We start from the raw sequence: 19,606 nt of genomic DNA on the forward strand, positions 1-19,606 counted from the left end.
CACAAAGAAGAATCTTAAAGCATAGTGGTAGTGTTGCTGAAGGGACTCCAAGCGCCCCCAAATGTATCATTTGATTTTTTGACCGCGTGACTCATAACTTGTCTACCTTCTCTCTCTCTCAATGTTGCCACGCACAGGCAGCTTGAGTTGCTTGATCCGCTTGCATTTGTACAAAGCGTAAATAAATGTCAAATCCTTCTTACCGCCGCTGAGCTGACTGATGACGCCGCAGCGTGTGACATTTGCGAGGCTCCTTAATAAGTGGCCAGCTCTTAAAGAGCAAGTGGCAAAAAAAGTTGCGCAGAATCGGCGCCGGCCCGGGGAAGAAAGCGACAAATGTGACCTCCGCTCTTTGATCCAATTAGGAGCCGAGTCACCGCCAAAGAGTTAATGACTTGAGAACACATTAACGTGGGCTAATTAGCGCAATTAAAGCGCATCAAGCCAAAGACAATTTATGAAATACGCGCAAAAGACAACAATTAAGGCAGACTGAGGATTGCCTTTGTCTTTCGGGGTCTTCGGGGACGTTTCAGCTCCGAGGTCACATTGAGGAGGCCCCGCAGCGGAGCGGCTGCAGAGCATCAAAAATCGGCAAAGTCTCCCTGATTGCGCCATATCTCCTTTTGGGTCACTTTTACTGGGATGCCCCGCCCCCTTCCTCTCACCTTGATGCCAAAGCTCCATGACCCGGGCCAAGATCAATACGGCGCTTTAAAGAGGACGGACGGCATGTGTAAAGAGAGACGATAAATCCTGCCGAGGAGGATTTCCTGAGCGCCGATCAAGTCTCACGTCGTCGCCTGCCAATACGGGCGGGCGGCCGGCCGTCCCGTCGGTGGGACGTCAGCCAGTCGAAAGGCCGGTTGCTGCCTTCGACCCGGGATTTGGAGTCGCGCTCGGATGTGGTCAAGCGGCTCGATGGCCTCCGGCGGTGTGAACTCGCACCTGGTTGCGTTCACAGCGACGAATGGGTACTCCCTCCGTTCATTCGGAGCTCTTTGATTAATCAATTAATATTCCTCTCTGTCCCTCAAGGTCCGTTCATTCGGAGCTCTTTGATTAATCAATTAATATTCCTCTCTGTCCCTCAAGGTCTCTTTATACAAAGCCCGTCATTAATAAAAGCAGACATTCAATTAACGGGCAAATCTTGGATTGCCGGGTTTTTGTCACAATACGCTCTCATTCGGCGTCTTTTGGGGTTTTTTTGCTTTGAGTTCACGCAATAAAACGTCCATGGCCGCAAACACGCTGAGGCAGCCCTTTTGAGTGTCATGCGCTCGATCTTATCAGGCCAGCATCACCTCCGCTCTAAACAAAGTCGGATTTAGCCCCCTGATTCCGTTTCGGGTCTTTAACTGGCAGTAGTTGATAGCGGCCTGCGTCGGGCCCGACCCGAAGCCGTCGGAACCGGGCAGACGATGAAGGCCAAGAAGAGGCTTTCAAATGTCATAGCAATTAATCCATGCAGCCATCAAACAATATTCTGGAACCAAAGTCAAGGGAGAACAGGGGAGGGGTGCGGGGGGGGTGCGAGGTGCCGATCAATCCGCATCACTTTTCTCCTCACCGGGTTATGGGAAAATTGATTTGCCAAACAAAGCATTTTGGAAGCAGCGCGTGGACGTGTTGGGGATCCATTAGCCTCCAGTGAGCATTTTGTTTAACATCGGATTTTCATCACAGAGAAAATGCAGTGTCCTCAATACTTTGAGCCGGGGCTTTACCATTTCTGATTTCTTTGTTCTTGTTCCGAAAGCTTTTCCAAAAGTGCTGATCAACAATGGCAGGGGGTGCGGCGATGGGGGGGGTCACTTTCAATTACCCAGAAAATATTAAGGGTGTCTGTCCATCTTAAAAGTCAACATTTGTTGTTGTTGTTGTTGTTATCAATGCACGGTTTGAGCTGTCTTTGCTTTTATTGGTTGCAGTGGCCTTAAGCTGTCTCATCAGCGCAGTGGCGCAAGTGTATCACATTGTGCCCGTCACGCTGTTTTCGAGCTTCCTCTTTGGGATTTCCTTCACACACCATAATGGATCGACTCTCCCTCAAGGCTCGGCCTCCGTGACCTTGTCTTACTCACCGAGGGCGTCTTAAGCCAAAGAACCCGAAGAGCGCCGTTCCCCCGTCTTTTCACACCCCTTTAATGTCATCAGTGAAATATGAAGTCATTAGGCGATATTAAAACACTGCTGACAAACTAATTAACGGGGGACATTAAACAGGGTGGCCTTGATTAATCCGCTTTAACGATTTCTTTTTTAAAGTGGCTACGCTCAAAAATGAATACACATTTACTGGTGGTCTTTAGTTGGGAAAAAAAAATACTCCGCTGTGTATCGGACCTCAAGGGCAAGCTAAAGTCGGTGGTCCTCTTTTTACCTTCAAGTGTTCTCCCGCGGGTCCTGAAGTCTTAATGTGGGGTATTTGCTCTTGAGGAGAAGTCAACTGACCCAGCCCAACCTTCTTTCTTAGAATGTCTCTTTCATCTTGTAATGTTTTTGTAATGTTCAACAAAGCAGTCAAAGGCTCACAGGTACGAGGCACACATTAGAAATTCTAAATCATTTGGTTTGTTTCATTTCTTGTTTTTGTACCTTTATACGCAACCCCTGAGTGCTTCTTAAGAAATGATCTTGTAAATGACGCCCTCGCGTGGTCAAAATTCGTATAACACCTCTTGAGAATGGTGAAGCCCGAACAAGCCAGTGCAATTCAACATATTTGTTCTAGCTCACGTTCTATTGCTTGCGTTTTTTGTTTGTTTGTTTGTTTGTTTGTTTGTTTGTTTGTTTGTTTTTGGGCTGTGTCTTTTGTGGGTTTCTAGTTTCTCCGCTGAATTTGCTTTAGATTTTGTCCAAATAATAAATTATTATTACAGTAAAGCAGTTTCACCACCGATCACACACACCTTCACACCTAAATGTGTATGAAATTAAAAGTAAATACTCTCAAGTTACAATTACTGCCTCAACGAATGGTATCGATTACCGGAAGTCGTCACGCAAAATACGTGACGTCACTTCGCGCTGGTACTGGGGAACGCCACATTCACAGCCACTCCAACCGACGGATGTAAAAAATATATAGCCGAGGAATAAAAGTACACATTTCTAATTCCAAGTGATAATTTAAGGCGTTATTGGTGCGGGTAAAACGTTTTTTAACGGGACGTTGTCGGTTTGTATCATACGATGTAGCAGCTCTCGTTTGGCGAGAGCTAGCTAGCTAGCGAGCGAGCGCGCAAGCGTTAGCATCGTGCGTATCGCGGCCCCGGCTGAATGTGAGCACAAAGGCAGCGCCCCCACCGCACGCCTCGTTTCGGAACAATGTATCCTTCATGGGGGAACTATGGTGCGCCCCAGTCGCAAAACTACTCAGCGCCCGGGCCGCGTAAGCTCCCGGGCGGAGGCCACGCAGGCCCGCCGACGAGTTTCGGCTCTTTACAGGCCCCGTCGAGCGGCTCCATGTTCTCGAGCCTGCAGGAGCAGCACCTCCAGCAGATGCAGCAGCTCCAGATGCTGCACCAGAAGCAGCTCCAGAACGTGCTCCATCCGAATAGCGCACCACCGTCCTTTGGTGGCGGACTCTCGGGGGTCTACTCGGCGCCGACCTGGCAGTCGACGGAAGCGACTCCTTTGGACCGAAGCTCCGGGATGCACTCCCACATGAAAGGAGACAACGCCGCGATACAGCCGGACCACTCGCAGCCGCCTCCAATTTCTTCATACACGCACAAGATTGAACCTAAAGCGGCTCCTCCGCTGACTGAGAGCCAGTCAGTTAAACCGCAGGACGCCAACGCTGTTCCGGAAGCAAAAGCAAAGGACCCAGTCGGTAAAGACAAGAACTCCACCTTGCAGGTAAATGTCAACAAAAGTCAAGTCACAGTCTAATATGACAACTGCACATTATTCATGGCTGTAGTGTTAAATAGTGGCGTACCACAAACGCTTGTATGAGCTTCATGCTCAGACTATTTCTTGTTTGACGTGTCTGTTTGATGGACTTTGGTGTACATGAAGAGAGTGTTCATTTTCACACAGGATCAGCAGCAACTATGGTACAAGCAGCATCTAGAGAATCTGCAGAAGTTAAGGCAAGAGAAAGCCAAGCCCAATCCAAATAACGCAGAGCCCCCCAGCAGCCAAGCCATGCAGCCGCCTCCTCCGTCCGAGCCTCCCAAAGGCGAGCCTCCTCCTCCCCCTCCGAAGGAGGAGCAACCGGCGCCGCCTCCGCCCCCTGAGGTGAGCTTTCTGACCATGCTTGTGTGGGCCACTGTGGGCCACTTCCAACTCGCCATGCTGAACTCCATCTTGTCATGCTTTCGTTTGTAAGCCTGACAAAAAGCAAGACCCGGAAGAGGCGGCCCGACTCCAGCAACTCCAGGCTGCGGCGGCTCAGTGGCAGCAGGTTCAGCAGCAGAGGGTCGGCTTACATTATCAGGCTCTAATGCAGCAGCATGAAAAGCTTCAGCAAATACTGGAAAAGTATCAGCCACTTATTCAGCAACCTTCAAACCTCGAGGTGGGTGATGAAAGCCAATGCCAAACTTTCGGTGTTACAGGTGAAAGACCGTTTACCATAAAAAAGTCTTTTGTGAAGTGTTGGCGTTTCCAAAATGATCCCATTTAACAACATTTATGTCTTCCATTGCCACTTCGGATTCCAATCTGTTCAAACTTGCGTAGCTGTTGGCTTGGTAATAAGGCGCGCCCTTAACGTTTCCTTTTCAGTCAATGTCTCCCGAGATGCAGCTGAGGCATTACGAAATGCAAAAGCAGCAGTTCACGCCTCTTTTCCGAGATTGGGAGCTTACCTTCAAGCTGTGGTCCGAGCAGTTCCAAACGTACCCGCACAAAGACCAGCTGCATGACTATGAGAGCCAGTGGAAGCAGTGGCAGGATCAAATGAATGCCACCAACGTCCACATTCAGGAGACCATCGTTGCACTCACTGCCATGGTGCCCTACGCCGCCATGCAGTATAACAATGCAGCCATGGCGCAGTATGGCGCTTACCCGGGACAAGACATGCGAATGCCGCCACCTTCCATGACTCAGCCGCCGCCACCCATGACTCAGCCGCCGCCATCGATGACTCAGCCGCCGCCATCGATGACTCAGCCGCCGCCACCGATGACTCAGCCGCCACCATCGATGACTCAGCCGCCGCCATCGATGACTCAGCCGCCTCCGCCGATGACTCAGCCGCCGCCATCGATGACTCAGCCGCCGCCGTCAATGACTCAGCCGCCGCCGTCAATGACTCAGCCGCCGCCATCAATGACTCAGCCGCCGCCGTCTATGACTCAGCCGCCACCGCCGATGAACCAGCCTCCACCGCCGATGACCCAGCCTCCACCGCCGATGACCCAGCCGCCCCCGCCGATGAGCCAGCCGCCCCCGCCGATGACCCAGCCGCCCCCGCCGATGACCCAGCCGCCCCCGCCGATGACCCAGCCGCCGCCTCCACCACCAACGACTCAGCCACAAATAAATCAGCCACCACCCACGCCTCCTGCGCTTGCTGCCAGTCTCACATCCCAAGGCCCACCTCCCGGTCCTCCTCCGGGTCCTCCGCCGGGTCCTCCGCCAGGCCCCCCGCACACTTCAACTGCTGGACCCCCGCCCAGAGGAAGCACCCCCTCTGGAATGGGAGCCAAGTGTCCTGTTAATGTTCCGCCACCAAACTTCAACAGCATTGGGGGCCCAAGGTCAGTACCTATGATTATTTGTAACCAAGTACAGATGGCCAAACTTGAATTTGGATCTTGACGCTATTGTTTTATCGTTTTCTTAGAGAAAACATCAGCGGATTCAACCAGCCCATGACGTTTGACGGACCTCTAAGATTTGGTCAGCGTTTTGATCGTCCCCCTCCGTTTCAGCCACCTCAACAGCAGTTTGACGGTCCTCCTCGGTTTAACCAACCCAGGATGCGCTTTAATGGGCCTTCTGGGTTTGATCAGCCCCGCCAGAGCTTTGACGCTTCGCCTGGTTTTCAGCAACCTGGTTCACGTTTTGATGTGCCTCCCAGGTTTGAGCAGCCCAAGCAGCGCTTTGACAGTCCTTCCAGATTTGACCAGCCGCCCCCATTCGGCAAGCGCTCGAGATTTGACCAACCCCCTAGACAGGCTTGCCCGCAGCCTCCCGTCAAAGGCCCACCAGTTCCGCCACCAAAAAAGGAAGAACCCCCGTCTCAAGCCCAACAGGGCCCCACGCAATCTGTCAGCGAGGACTCTTCCTTAAAAGCAGTTGAGTTGCCTCCAACTGATGAGCAAAACCATACCAAGAGTTTTAGTAATGGCACCACGGAAAAAGACATGATCGATGACTTGGTGGAAAGTGGTGGATTTTTTCTTCCTAGCGAACCAATACCTCAGAACAAAAATGCACGCACCGAGGAAGATGATTCGATGGACATTTGCAACTCCCCGAAACAAGTTGACAGTGATTTAAGCCAGCCTGCTACTGCTGCTACTGCTGCTACTGCTGCTGCTGCTGCTGCTGCTCCTGCTCCTGCTCCTGCTCCTGCTCCTGCTGCTGCTGCTGCTCCTGCTCCTGCTCCTGCTCCTCCTGTGGAATCACAGCAAGCCAATTCACCAAATTACCGTCAATTGAATGGCCCGTCAAACAGCAGCGCTCCCGCCTCCCAAAAACAAGAGGAGGAACAACCGCCTACAGAAGCTCAATTAAGACCGGAACCTGTAGGTCCTTTCCCAAATAGAGGACGAGGTCAGCCCATGCAAGGCAGAGGACGAGGGCAGAGGGGACACGGAGACTTCAGGGGGCAAAACACAGGAGCACCTGTAGGGGAGTCTGACAAAAGGCCTCATGAATTTATGCCTCCTGAGGAAGAATGTTATCAGGCGCAAGAGGACTGTCACTGGCAGGATCCACCATACGAGGAGTTTGGCGAGTCTGGGGAACCAGCGGAAGAAATTTGGATGCCAGAGGAGCATCACTTCGGCCCAGAGGAAGAGTATTACGAAGAACCCATGCAAGGACCTCTCAGAGGTAGAGGTGGGCCAATGATGAGAGGACATTTTCCCATGACCCGAGGAGGACCACCAATGGGTCGAGGCGGACCCATGATGGGTCGAGGCGGACCCATGATGGGTCGAGGCGGACCCCCGATGGGCCGAGGGGGACCCCCGATGGGCCGAGGAGGGCCGCCCATGGGTCGAGGGGGGCCGCCCATGGGTCGAGGGGGCCCGCCAATGGGCAGAGGTGGGCCGCCTATGGGTATGACAGGACCGGACATTGCTACAGGTCCACCCATGGGCAGAGGCGGGCCTATGGGCAGAGGTGGTCCGCCCATGGGCAGAGGGGGTCCACCCATGTTGAGAGGAGGTCCGCCCATGGGAAGGGGCTGTCCGCCCATGGGAATGGGAGGTCCGCACATGAGTAGAGGAGGTCCGCCCATGGGAAGGGGTGGTCCGCACATGGGGATGGGAGGTCCGCACATGGGGAGGGGGGAACCTATGGACAGTCAATGGGACGAAACGGGGCCAGCTGAATACCATGAAGAAGAGGAACCTTGTTGGGGGGATGGGGGCCCTCCAATGAGAGGGATGAGACCTCCATTTCCGCCTAACCGCGGTCGTCCACCCCGCGGCCATCCTGGATTCATGCGGGGTCGAGGACTCCCGCCGCACCGAGCGCACGGGCCAGTCGAGGAAGAGTCATTTGGCTATGGTAGGGAGTCTGGCGATATGGGCATGGAGCAACCGGGTCCTTACATGGGCCACGGGGATGCTCCTCATAACTTAATGCACGCCGGTGCAAGAAGAGGCAGGTGGGCACCTCCTCACAAAGTCTTGGAGCCTGATGAGGAGCCATTTTATCAAGAAGAGATGGAGCCCGATCAGGACTGGCGGACACCCTACGGCAGGTGTCCTCCAATGCCGCACGAGCTCCTCGAAAGAGGTGGCGAAATGAGGAGACGACCTATGGGTCGTGGAATGGCCAGAGGCGCGATGAGGCCAGGTATGCCGCACGAAGAGGAGGAGGAATACGCTTTTGGTTTCGTCGATGACTACGGCCGCGAAGAAGATGACCGTCACCGGAGGCCGCCTCAGTCCGACGACCCTCGAAATGAAGGTCGGTTCTTCAACCCTGAATGGGACAGAGAGCATCCTCCGCGAGACAGAGAGCATCCACCTCCACCGCCGGAGCACTACCGGGATGAGCGCTGGCTTGAGGATAGAGAGCGAGGCCCCCCGCGTCCCTTTGAAGAGTACGACCATAGAAGAGGCGAGATCAGAGTTCGCGATTACACAGAGGAGCCGCCGTCCCGACCCGAAGATCTGCCACGTCCTTCCGAATGGGATCGGCCTCCTAGATTCGACCCGCCGGCAGAAAGAGCTTTCCCCGCCTATCGTGACGGCAGAGATGAAGCTCCTCTGGAAAGAGCTCCGCTTCCAAATGAACCTGGCGGAAACCCGCCGGAGTCTTCTGGCGACATGCACGGCGGGAATCTGCTGGCTCTTTCCCAGCGGCAGCATGAAATCATCTTAAAGGCTGCCCAGGAATTAAAACGCCTTCGGTAGGTTCCGTCCGACTGAGCTCCTGCGCCGTGTCAGTCAGTATTGTTCCTCAGCCCGTCTTGCCTTTGGTGATCAGGGAGCAGCAGGAGGTGAAAACCGATCCTGCTTCTCAGCACACGCTTGTTGACACCTTACCTGACCTTTCCGTCGGGATTCTGGGTTTGGAGATCCCGACCGAAGTCCGAAATGCGCTAAAGGTAAACATTTGACGACCGAACCCATCTCTGGTGTTTGGAGCGCCCTCCAATTGTTGTCCTTTGCAGGGCATGAGCTCATCTGCCCAGACGGCCGTATCGCAGTCTTGGGATCCCAATCCCGCCGCGCCTGTGCCCACGGTTATTCCAAAGACTGTGGATTACGCCCACGGACACGGTATAGCAAACCATCCGTCTTTATTTCACAACAGCCGCAATACGTGTAACATGTTTCAGAACCCGGTACCACTGTGGAGAGGATCGCTTATGGTGAGAGGATTGTGTTGAGGCCCGACCCGGACCGCTGCTATGAAAAAGGTGGGTGTCACCTTTGATTGACAAAGCTGAATTTGTTTACATTTGGATTTTTTTCCCCATTGCGCTCCCAGAACCTCTCCGAGATCCTTACAGCAGGGACCCCTATTACGACAGACGACCGGACCCTTACATGGAGCGCCTGGAGTTCAGTCGAGAAAGAGAATTCTACAGGGAAACCCTTCCGCAAGAATATGAACGGGAACGATTCGGGCGGGAACGATACCCTCCGAGAGATCGAGACGATAGGTAGCGCCTCCTCGGCTTCTGCCGCTGCGTCCGCGTAGCGGTATCTTTTTTTTGTTTTTTCTTTAATTCAAGCTCGCTTTCAATGGTTGACGAAAGATATCGCAGCACGGCTATGTATGGCTTTGACGAAAAGCCATCGGATGGGAACTCACCTGCCTTTTCCATCCACGCAGGCCCCCTCATCGTCCGGGCTACCGGGAACGAGACCTGGACTTTCGAGAGAGGGACCGGAGCGGCAGCCGCGATCGGGAGGACCCTTTCGGGAGGCCGGGCTACGATAGGCCGCCACCCTATGAGCGCTCCGGACACGAGCGCGGCGGCGGGCCCGAGCGCTACGGACATACCTCCTCTCCCTTTGGTAAAGCAATTTTAATCCTGCACCTGTTAAGGAGAGCTGGAAATTGTCAAAATGTTGTCCGTTAGACCGAAGAAGCTACCCTGAGGAGCGAGGCCCCCCCTCGGCAACGCCGCAGCCGGCGCCCCCTGTGGAGAAGAAGCCCGAGATCAAGAACGTGGACGATATTCTCAAGCCCCCCGGAAGGCTGACGCGGCCCGAGAGGGTATCTGATGCCGCCGCCGTGTCTCTGCTGGCTAAGTGGCTTTCGTTTGCGTGCTCATTGCGAAGCCGCTGTCGTGACAGATTGTCGTCATCATGAGAGGACTCCCGGGCAGCGGAAAGAGCCACGTTGCAAAGCTCATACGGGTCAGGAGCGGCACGCTCATTTTTGGTTTGAAATGTCATTTGGGTGTTTACGGGCAACCTTCTGATCGTCTTTCTACCTTCAGGATAAAGAGGTGGACTGTGGCGGCGCCCCACCAAGAGTTTTGGTTTTGGATGACTACTTCATGACAGAGGTTGAGAAGACCGAGAAAGACCCAGACACGGGCAAAAGGGTCAAAAGAAAGGTGAGGACTCCAAAAAAAAAGTTGATTTCACTCCAGGGTTGAGACTGTTGCGCAAAAGGTAGTCATACAAATAGGATACAATTGCCACCGAGATGGCGGTAAAGCACTCCTTTTGTCTAAATGAAGAATTCAACAATTTGCATGTCAAGGCACTTGCGTCACACGACGCTCAGCTTTTGAATTTGATTGCTCGGCATTGTAATGGATCAAAATTGCAAAGCCTTCAACAACGGGACGCCTCCCCCTCCAGGTCCTCGAGTACGAGTACGAGCCGGAGATGGAGGACACCTACCGCGGCAGCATGCTCAAGACCTTCAAGAAGACCCTGGATGATGGCTTTTTCCCTTTCATCATCTTGGACACCATCAATAACCGGGTCGGGCATTTTGATCAGTTTTGGAGCGCTGCCAAAACCAAAGGCTTTGAGGTACGTTGTTTTCTTAGAGCCACAAAAACAAGTCCGTCCTCTCCCTTCGCTCATGACGAGAACGCTCGTGTTCCGTCAAGGTCTACATCGCCGAAATCAGCGCCGACGCCCACACTTGCGCAAAGAGAAACACCCACGCGCGCACCCTGAAGGACATCCTCAAGGTCTGAAATGGCAAATGACTGAATGGGCCGAGCACAATTGCTTGACGCCTCGTGTCACCCCTCATGCAGATGTCCAACACCTGGGAGTCCACCCCTCGTCACATGGTGCGCTTGGACGTGCGAGCCCTGCTGCAGGACGCCGCCATCGAGGAGGTGAGCTCTTCCACGCTCCGCTCTCCCTTGCCACGCTTGCGCCTTCGACTCAAAACGGGTCGCCCCGCCAGGTGGAAATGGAGGACTTCCATCCCGAGGAGGAGCCCAAGGAAGCCAAGAGAGAGGAGGAGGAAGACGGGGATCGGGTAGGACATGATGAAGCACTCTCGCATTGGCAGCATCCATACATATGCACATAAACTAAGTTGTTTAGAACATTAAAGATGGGGGGGGGGGATGATAATCAGCCCGGTTCACAAAGATGGAAAATAAAATAAAAAGAAATGCCCTAATTAAGCCTGCAGAAAAATGGACCGACTGCCGAGTGTCAGAAAAGCTTGAAAGTCATAAGAGCAAAGCATCAGACCAATTAAATTCAATAGAACCCAAGGTAAAGGTTGCGCAACCAATAATTACAACGTTAGTTTGGAAAAGTCTAAAGCAATTTCACTGGTGTATTTAATTACGCTAAATGTGTATTAAGGGTCAATTAAAGCCAGGAACTTTAAAAGCACTTTACAGAAAGATGAAATCAACTTTTGATCACTTGAATCTAAACACTGACATTTTATTTGTGTTTAATTTTTGTATTTCGACTGCCCATTTACTTGTCACACAGTCGTAGATTTTTGCTTCAAGTTATTGGACAGCCGAGTAACTATTTATTAGTCCTGCCAAACAGTAAAATAATCATTAAAAAATACATTTTGAAAAAGTAAAATACTGTACCTATGATACTGTAACTTTCTATAAACAAACAAACAAGCTGATTATGAGCAAACATATGCATGTTATTTTTAGTCATAAATGAGATGAGGGGGACGGACGGACGGACGGACGGACGGGTTAAGACCTCAGCCGAGGCTCAGCGATTGTACTTGTCGCCCATTGTAACTTTTCATACATAGCAGCCTTGCACATGCATATTGCCCACTTTGCATTTTTTCATCCATCTGGAAAGATGGCTCCTCTTTGGACCCTCCCTCCTTGTGTTGCGTAACCTCTGTTTCCATTATTTCCTTGACCTAATTGAGCAATGAACACAAAAGATGAGACGATGATGTCCAATGTGAAAATGATCTTGAATATTTTTCTATACTCCACGTGCTAGCGCTAGCAAGATTTGCATATGGCCGCACTGGATGCGCAACGCCAACTCGGTGGGATGCTTTTAGTTTGAAACATTCAATCAATTTTCAAAAATGGTGGTCAATTTATCTGACAAGACGCTGAGAATGGCATCTTTGAACGGTGGTTTTCAAAGTGCAGCCATAAAATATCGCTATTGCATGTCGTTAACTCTTTGTTGTTCAATCATCTGCCCAAGAACATTTTCAGTGCTGTGTGCAAATGATCAAAATATTTTACTGTCACCTTATACAAACAGAAACTGTTGTTGATGTGTTTATTGTTTTCTCAAAACTGCAAAGTCTGCTTTTAAAATCAGAAATCAGATTTTTATTTTTTTTATATCTATACTTAAAAAACTTATTTTGTTGGTGACGCGTGTCCGAATGTCCATGGAGCATAAATGTCGGCCACTCAAAATGCGCTTGGAAAAGTTGTTCACTCAAAAATGTTTAAATATTAGTTTAGTTATATCTATAGTTTTAAATGCATGTTCATGTATCGCCCTACTCTGTGCCACTCTATTTTCAAAACATATTTTTAGGCTTTCAAAGGTGAACAAATTCCATCATGCAGTTATACAAAGTTAAAAAAAAAAAAAAAGGTGAATTTTATTTGGGGCATTTTGTGTCTGTTTTGAAAGGGGTGAGGCAAAATTGCCCCTTTGAAACCTTGTCAATGTTTGTCCACCAATGTTGCCGATGTGGCCCTCGCTCGAGGTCAGTCGGCTGCACCAGAACACTTGTTTTCCCAAAACTCATAACTTGCACAAATGTCAACAATGTCTAGCACATGCCTCATAATGTGTTTTATTATATTCAATTAATGAGCGACAAATATTTTGAAAGTATAAAAAAAAGACAGGTCCCATGCAGTATTAGACGTTAGCATGGACTTGCGCACTCGTGTCAGCAAATTACTATTTTATCTGAGTTGATATTGTTTCCGTACCATCTGCTAGTTTGCGGTCCTTCCACTTGACCTCATAAACGAGCGTGGTCTTTTCTTTTGCAGCAGCTAACCCTTTTCTTTCTCTCTCCTGTCTGCCTCGTTTTGCCTTGCCGAGATGTTTAACTTCTGCAGTGTCTCTTTACACAATCCAGGGCTACATTCCAAAAAGCAAATGGGAGATGGACACGTCGGAAGCAAAACTCGGTAAGTTCACTTCATGTGTGCGATGCAGTGATAGAAGAAGAAGAAAAAAAAAGCAACGGCCAACTTGGGCTTTGCTGTTTCCGTGAGCGATTCTTCGCCGGCACGTTTTGCAATTTAGCATGTCTGAAAACACTCGAGCAGACTTTGGCGCACACTCAGAGAGCGAAACGAAAAGCGCTACACACAACAGATTGAGGATTTGAGGGAAATCTGCTAACCGTCTCAAACGAACGCTGACGTTTTCATGGGCGACGTGTCGTTACCTCAAAGCAGCAGCTACGAGCGTCAGAAGCTCGCCGAGCCATTTTGCGCGTCACCAATAAATGCCCGGCCGGCCCGGTTCTTGTCGGCCCTGACCTGAACAGCAACGGTGCGTTTCTTCAGACAAGCTGGACGGTTTGGGGATTGGCAGCAAGAGGAAGCGTGACGCCGCTCACATGGCAGGCATGGAGGACTACCTTCAGCTGCCCGATGACTACGCCACCCGCAAGTCTCAGCCTGGGAAGAAAAGGGTAAATGGGCCCCCGTTACTCGCTTTGACCCGCATCATTTCTTTCAAAAGTTGCAAGGCACCACTTGACGTTTTTGTTCACTTGATTGTGAGGTCACGCTAAATTTTCTCGTCTTTTTTTGAAGGTGCGGTGGGCCGATCTGGAAGAGCAAAAAGACGCCGACCGCAAGCGTGCGATCGGCTTTGTGGTGGGCCAAACGGACTGGGAAAAAATTACAGACGATAGCGGGCGCCTTGCACAGAAAGCGCTCAACCGTACAAAATATTTCTGAAGCATCACCACCGTCGCTCTTTTGTTTGTTGGACTTGAAGGTATGTACGGCTTTCTTCTAACTAACATTGCGGACAGTCGTCATGTATTTCAGCCTTTCTGAACAATTGTGAAAATGGGTCAAAACTGGGCAATTGATTGACGCCCGCCGCAAAAAGGAGGCTGTGATTGGCTCTAGGGGAGGGGCGCTAAGATGGAGAGGATCGTAAAACCTCAACGCCATCCATGTAACAAGTTCATGTCAGTCATTCGTGATTTCATTTTGGAAATGAATTCCACCAATAATCGATGCATCACAAAGTCTGGGACTGTTCCAAATCTCCAACCGGGTTGTTTTGTTTTGCAGATGTGGGGACGCTAAAACAGGAGACTCTTCAATCAATTCTTTTGTTCTCCTTGACCAGGATAGCTTTTTTTTTAGGTTGATTTTTAGGTCAGCATTCTGGTAGTTATGTATTCAGACAGGCCTTTTTGATGTTTTATATCTGTAACCGTTTGTTTGTTTCTTGGACCATGTACGGAAACAATAAAATTTCACACACTTGGCCAATTTGCAACCACATCCGTTTTTGTTTTTAAATTCAATTTATGGACCGAACCGCACTGGTTCTAGAAAACGTACATTTTCCCTCTCCTGTATTGATAGCGTGTGGTGCTTGATCTATCCTCTTCTTGCAAATGTCTGCTTCCTTTTCCTTAGGTCTAATTCCCTCCATGATGCCGCTGACTTGAATGTAGCGTGTTGTTGTAGGGCACGCTCGCTCGCTCGCTCGTCATCACGCTTGAACATTGAGCTGGGAAGCAGGAGTCCGTCACCAAGACTCACTTGTTTTTATGCAGCATTTCCGCCCCCAAAAGCCAGAGGAACAAACTTGTTGGACTGACTCTTCCATTTTGTCATTGGATTGTCGTAAAGACTTGAGAAGAGACGAAGCAACTTGGATTCACCGTGGTGAGTACGGAGGAGAAAATGCTGATGTTTTTCTTTGATTGCACTGCCGGCCGCAGCAATGTGAGCCCGCCCTTCCATTCGGCTTCCGGCACTTTGCCTTTTCACCTGCCGAGGTCTTTTTTGTTTCTTGTCAAGATTTTTTGCCTTTACCTACAGACCGGCGAGCTATTTTTAATGGGACAGAACGGTAGCAGGCATTCAAAGGCTTTATAAGACCTCAGTATTTGCCACACTTTGTACAGTTACTTTTAAAAAAGGTTGAGAATGTTGGATTGAGGCAAGTATGAGCAGGGACGGAAGCCCACCTAATTGTCACTTTGTTCAATTGTCATTAAATAGTCAACAAGCGCAGAGTTGTGTCCTTTTGTTGCTAACAAGGTTTAGTTTGGTTGAGACGAGTCACTATCTCGGAAATTAGTTTAAAAAATCCAATGCTCCCAATTTTTTTTCAATTTGTTAATTTATCCAGGCAAGGCAATTAAAAGGTTCTCTTTTGCAAAACGGACCATCATGTTGGAGAATGAATAATATCTCCCAACCCAGAACGGGTTTTAATATCAGGAATTGTGACTTCCTATGTTGATGAGCATGACATTGAAATGACTGTTTTCTTGCCAGTCTCCTGTAAAATGTGTTTCTCTTAGATTACCCCATGAAGGGCAACTCTCACCCAGGTTAGTAAAAGTGTCCCATTTCAAGTGTCCAATCTTTTGTTGCAACTGCTGTGTATGTCAATCTACTGAGTACAGTATTTATTTATATACATAAAAAAAACGTATGCATCTGTGTTTGCATATCCGGCCGGGAGTTGACATTTTACTCTCACAAGTGTGTGATTTGACATCGATGTAACATGGATTTGGTGAAAACATTGACCGTCCAAAATCATGTTTACTCTGATTTAATATGCTTCAAACATTGCTCATTTACTACACAAATGTATCTGAATGTATTTGTCATTATTGTCTCCAAAAAACATCTCCCATGTCAACCTTAAAGGGGAAGTCTGCCCCCCAAAAATGCTGCGTAATATGCTCTGCGCAGCCCAACTGGAAGATGAATTTAACAAGCAAAAATGGTCTCAGCGGGGCGGCAGCCATTTTGCCCCTTGCCGTGGACTGAAAATGACATCGCGGTTGCCAACCAATCACGGCTCACCGGTTTTGCGAAGCTGAGTCGTGAACGGTTGTCGAGACCTGGCGTCTCTGATGTCATTTTTAGTCGACAGCAAGTGGCAAAAAGTGACTGCGGAAAAGTTACTACATGGGGACAGAGCAATACAATACTGTTTGTGTGTCATATTTTGAATGCTCCCGAGTCGCTCGAGTAAGCCCACGTCGCCGTTGTGGCAAAGCGGATGTCATCAGCCCTAAGTCTTGAACCGGGCCGGGACGTCGGCGTCCAGCTTACAGATGACCTTGTAGATGGCCTTCTTCCAGGACGGTTCTCGGTCCTTTCCCGTGGAAATGGCAGTGTAGAATTGCCGCAGTGTAATCTCGGCCACTTCAAGGAAACCGTTGGGGACCTGCTTTCAAAGGCAGTAGCGTAGACATCTCTGACATTTTTCACATTCTAAAGCAGCCCTTGTAAATCAAGGTAAGTGCCATCAAAGCAAATGACTAGCTGAGTAACTGCACTTGTCATCATATTGTTTTGAACGTTTCTTGTTTGCGCAAAGAATTTGCCTTGAAAACTGCAATTTGAACACAAACGGTGCAGCCACACATGTAGACAGAAAAATGGGGGGGGGGGGGGGCATTTCAACACGGAAAGCCTCAAGCTCACCTGGAAGTCGCCGCCTTTGTTGTAGTGCACGTTGAGGGCTCTGAAAAGTTGCGACTCTCTGTCCACAGACAGCGCCACCGCGTCGGCCGGCCCCTCCGCCACGGCGCGCCGCGCAAACTTCTCCATCTGGATGTAGTAGAACTCACGGAAGTTACTGAACCACTTGATGAGCTGGGAGCCGATGCAGCGTGTGAACTGCGAGCAGCGGGTGGGTAAGTGAGATGGTCAAACGTTTTTGCTGTGTCCTTCCGCTGAAATGAGAAGAGCAGCGCGGCGACGTTCACTGTCACCTGCACGTCGTGGAAACACATCTTCAGCACCGGCGAGCTGGGATAGCGCGTGTAGAAGAACATCAGCTTGGCTTTTTTCAGATGCTGCGTGGTCAAACCCTCCTAAATGGCCCACAGGTAAGGACCACACTGGTTTGGGCTTTTTCTGTGTGTGCTAATGTGCTCATTTCCGATGGCGTCATGTTGGCATTAAGCTAGTGGACCTTTGACAATGTGGCTTGCTTATACATTTTGGTCTTGAACTATACTAATTGTCATTTAATGTCCCAGTTTGAAATGAAAGTGGCAGTGCTTGAAGCAAGCACGCTTTACCTCTTTTGTGAAGAACCACACAAGTCTTTGTTTTCCCAAAAGTGCTTAGTTCTAAATGACAGAAAGGTGATGTACTTTTAAAGGTGTGACTTAAAATTTGTTGGCAATGCACCCAAGTTCTGTCCCACCTTTCTTCACCAGGTGAGCCAAAGGCCCCCCCCCCCCACCTGTGTGGTCAACATGGAAGGATACGTTGAGGCTGTAACGATGATTCTTGAGAAGGCCGCTTGACTCCATCTTGACGCGCGGGAAGCAAACACTCGGCACCTCAGTCGATCCGGACTCCGCCTCGGATGGGACTTTGAGCGACTTTGACGCTTCCTCTCGAGGTCCTCGTACCACCAGAGACAGCGCCTCGGTTTGAACGTCGAGCACCTGGCGCGGACCCCTCGAAGACCCGTCGGCCGCCCGTATCAGCGGCATGCTTTTGAAAAGCGAGTCGACGCTGTGACTCACGGCTCTGGAGAGTTCGTACTTGAAAACGTCGGCCATTGCTTTTCCCGGCTGGAGTGAAAAGTTGCCTGACTTTGTGCCACTTGTGGTTTCGCAAGAGGCGCCATCCCTTAAGTTTGCACGTGGGGAGCCGTTCCACGTTGGCCGTGGCTCTTCCGGAAGAATTGTCAAGAGGGCCGGCTCCCGGCTTCCCTCCTCTCCCTGGACCGGGTGTCGTTTCATCTCGCCAACAGGCGAACCGCTCAGGATATCTTCCACCCGGGCTCGCTTGGCTGGACGGCCGCTCCGTTGGACGGCGGGAGATGCGTAGCAAAGACCTGGCGTCCTGCTCGTCTCGTCGAAGGCGTCTTGAGATTTTGCCCGAGTGGGACGGAGCTCAAAAGGAGCCAGTTGGTCCAGCCAAAAGATGTCATTGCTACACATGCTCACGTTCATGTTGGATTGGGATGAGTCAAGCGCTGTCCCTGATGAATGCAAAAAAGCGCCATCGAAGTGATGCGGGGCACATACGCATCAGGATGAAATTTAAAAAAAAAAAAAATAAATGGTTGTGTTGAAAGCGAGTCCTACCTGATGTCCACCTGTTTGTTGTCTTCAGGGAGACGTCTTCGGAGGATGCCTGGCGGACTGGAGCTGTGACTCGACTCGCCGCGCGCGAGGCCCTTTAAAAATGGAGGGGTGCGGCCAAGCGACAGGTTGGACCGGCCCCCTTTTTGCCTCACATTGACCGACCGACCGACACAGACAACAATTTCTCTTTCTGTGTAATTCATCATCCAGCGCCTGCAGTATTCTGGCTCCAAGTGACTCCTTCGAGGTACGGCTCACATCTGGATTCTTTTTGTCTTCATGAGTTTGACACTTGGCTCCGTTCTGTCTTGTCTTTCCGCTTGCTGCCTTTGTATTTGGACTGGGATGCTGATGAATCAACAAGTGGCACCAGAGGATCACTCCAGAGCCAGTAAGTGCCACTTGCCACTTGCTCATGTCTGACTTGCCTTCAAGTGCTCGATTTGCTCCTACAAAACCACTTCCAAAATATGTTTTGCAATATTTTCTTGATTCCGTTTTGTCTTATTCGGCACACCGGCGCCCTCTATTGGCCAGACGCACCTGACAGCTTCTCTGAGCTTTTACGCGTTGTCGTCACATTTGCACGGGTGGCCGTAACGAACCCTCTCGCGGGCCACGTGCGGCCCGGCGGCCCCGGGTTGTCTGTCACGGCACATTTCATCTCCTGCCAAACGCATCCCGAGTCTTCAAAGCCGTGATTAGCCGCCTCGCTCTTGAGAATGCCCAAATAATGAGATGATGTTTTTTTGCCCAAGTCTTGAGGGTCGCTTGCTCCTTTCTGCCGGCGTACAAACGCGGCCTTGGAGTGCCTGCAGCTGCGAGCCAGCCCCCCCCCCCCCCCCCCCCCACTATTTTCTGTTTACTTTAATAATCGCGGGGAGGCGTTTGTGGGGATGACACGGAGGCCCTTACGAATGTCTTTGTTTCTCTGCCAGCACCTACACAAATGTCCGAGGCAGCAAAAAACACCGAATTCATTAAGGCGGAAACAAAACGAGGCGGAATATGCGATTAGCATGAGAATATGGCTGCCCCAATGCAGGAGACAATGGCCCAAGGCTTCCTTTTAATGCCGTTATTTACTTCCAGTAGCCCTCAAGATTCCATTAGCGTTGTGCAGACGATGTTAATTGGCCGCGTGCGCCAGTGGGAGCATAGAAATCGGAAGGGTTCTTGGCCGCCTTTTTTGTTCCTCCTTGGAAATGTGGCCGTC

At 50.5% G+C, this 19,606-nt stretch overlaps 2 protein-coding genes across 3 annotated transcripts; one reads left to right on the forward strand and one right to left on the reverse strand.

Moving 5' to 3' along the window:
* Window positions 1–3,007: 3,007 nt before the first annotated feature.
* On the forward strand, window positions 3,008–15,331 carry ylpm1 (YLP motif containing 1). The gene is made up of 21 exons (XM_049757358.2): window positions 3,008–3,867; window positions 4,051–4,251; window positions 4,343–4,531; window positions 4,741–5,720; window positions 5,807–8,554; window positions 8,632–8,752; window positions 8,819–8,927; window positions 8,987–9,067; window positions 9,139–9,313; window positions 9,487–9,671; window positions 9,737–9,873; window positions 9,954–10,016; window positions 10,100–10,219; window positions 10,470–10,646; window positions 10,727–10,810; window positions 10,880–10,963; window positions 11,035–11,109; window positions 13,195–13,246; window positions 13,631–13,758; window positions 13,883–14,069; window positions 14,375–15,331. Exons 1-20 carry the CDS (start codon window positions 3,334–3,336, stop codon window positions 14,027–14,029), a joined length of 6,390 nt encoding a protein of 2,129 aa, XP_049613315.1. The 5' UTR covers window positions 3,008–3,333; the 3' UTR covers window positions 14,030–14,069; window positions 14,375–15,331.
* A 376-nt stretch (window positions 15,332–15,707) lies between these two features.
* LOC125990325 (uncharacterized) lies at window positions 15,708–19,214 on the reverse strand. Of its 2 annotated transcripts, XM_049757376.2 has the most exons (4): window positions 17,560–19,214; window positions 17,056–17,157; window positions 16,766–16,960; window positions 15,708–16,505 (listed from the first exon to the last, which is right to left on the reverse strand). In XM_049757376.2, exons 1-4 carry the CDS (start codon window positions 18,253–18,255, stop codon window positions 16,350–16,352), a joined length of 1,149 nt encoding a protein of 382 aa, XP_049613333.1. In that variant the 5' UTR covers window positions 18,256–19,214; the 3' UTR covers window positions 15,708–16,349. The 2 variants fall into 2 exon arrangements, with proteins under 2 accessions (XP_049613333.1, XP_068505416.1); XM_068649315.1 differs by having other exon boundaries at window positions 16,766–17,157.
* Between the last annotated feature and the right edge of the window lie 392 nt (window positions 19,215–19,606).

Source organism: Syngnathus scovelli, chromosome 20 (assembly GCF_024217435.2).
Source record: "Syngnathus scovelli strain Florida chromosome 20, RoL_Ssco_1.2, whole genome shotgun sequence".
Classification (NCBI taxonomy): Eukaryota; Metazoa; Chordata; class Actinopteri; order Syngnathiformes; family Syngnathidae; genus Syngnathus; species Syngnathus scovelli.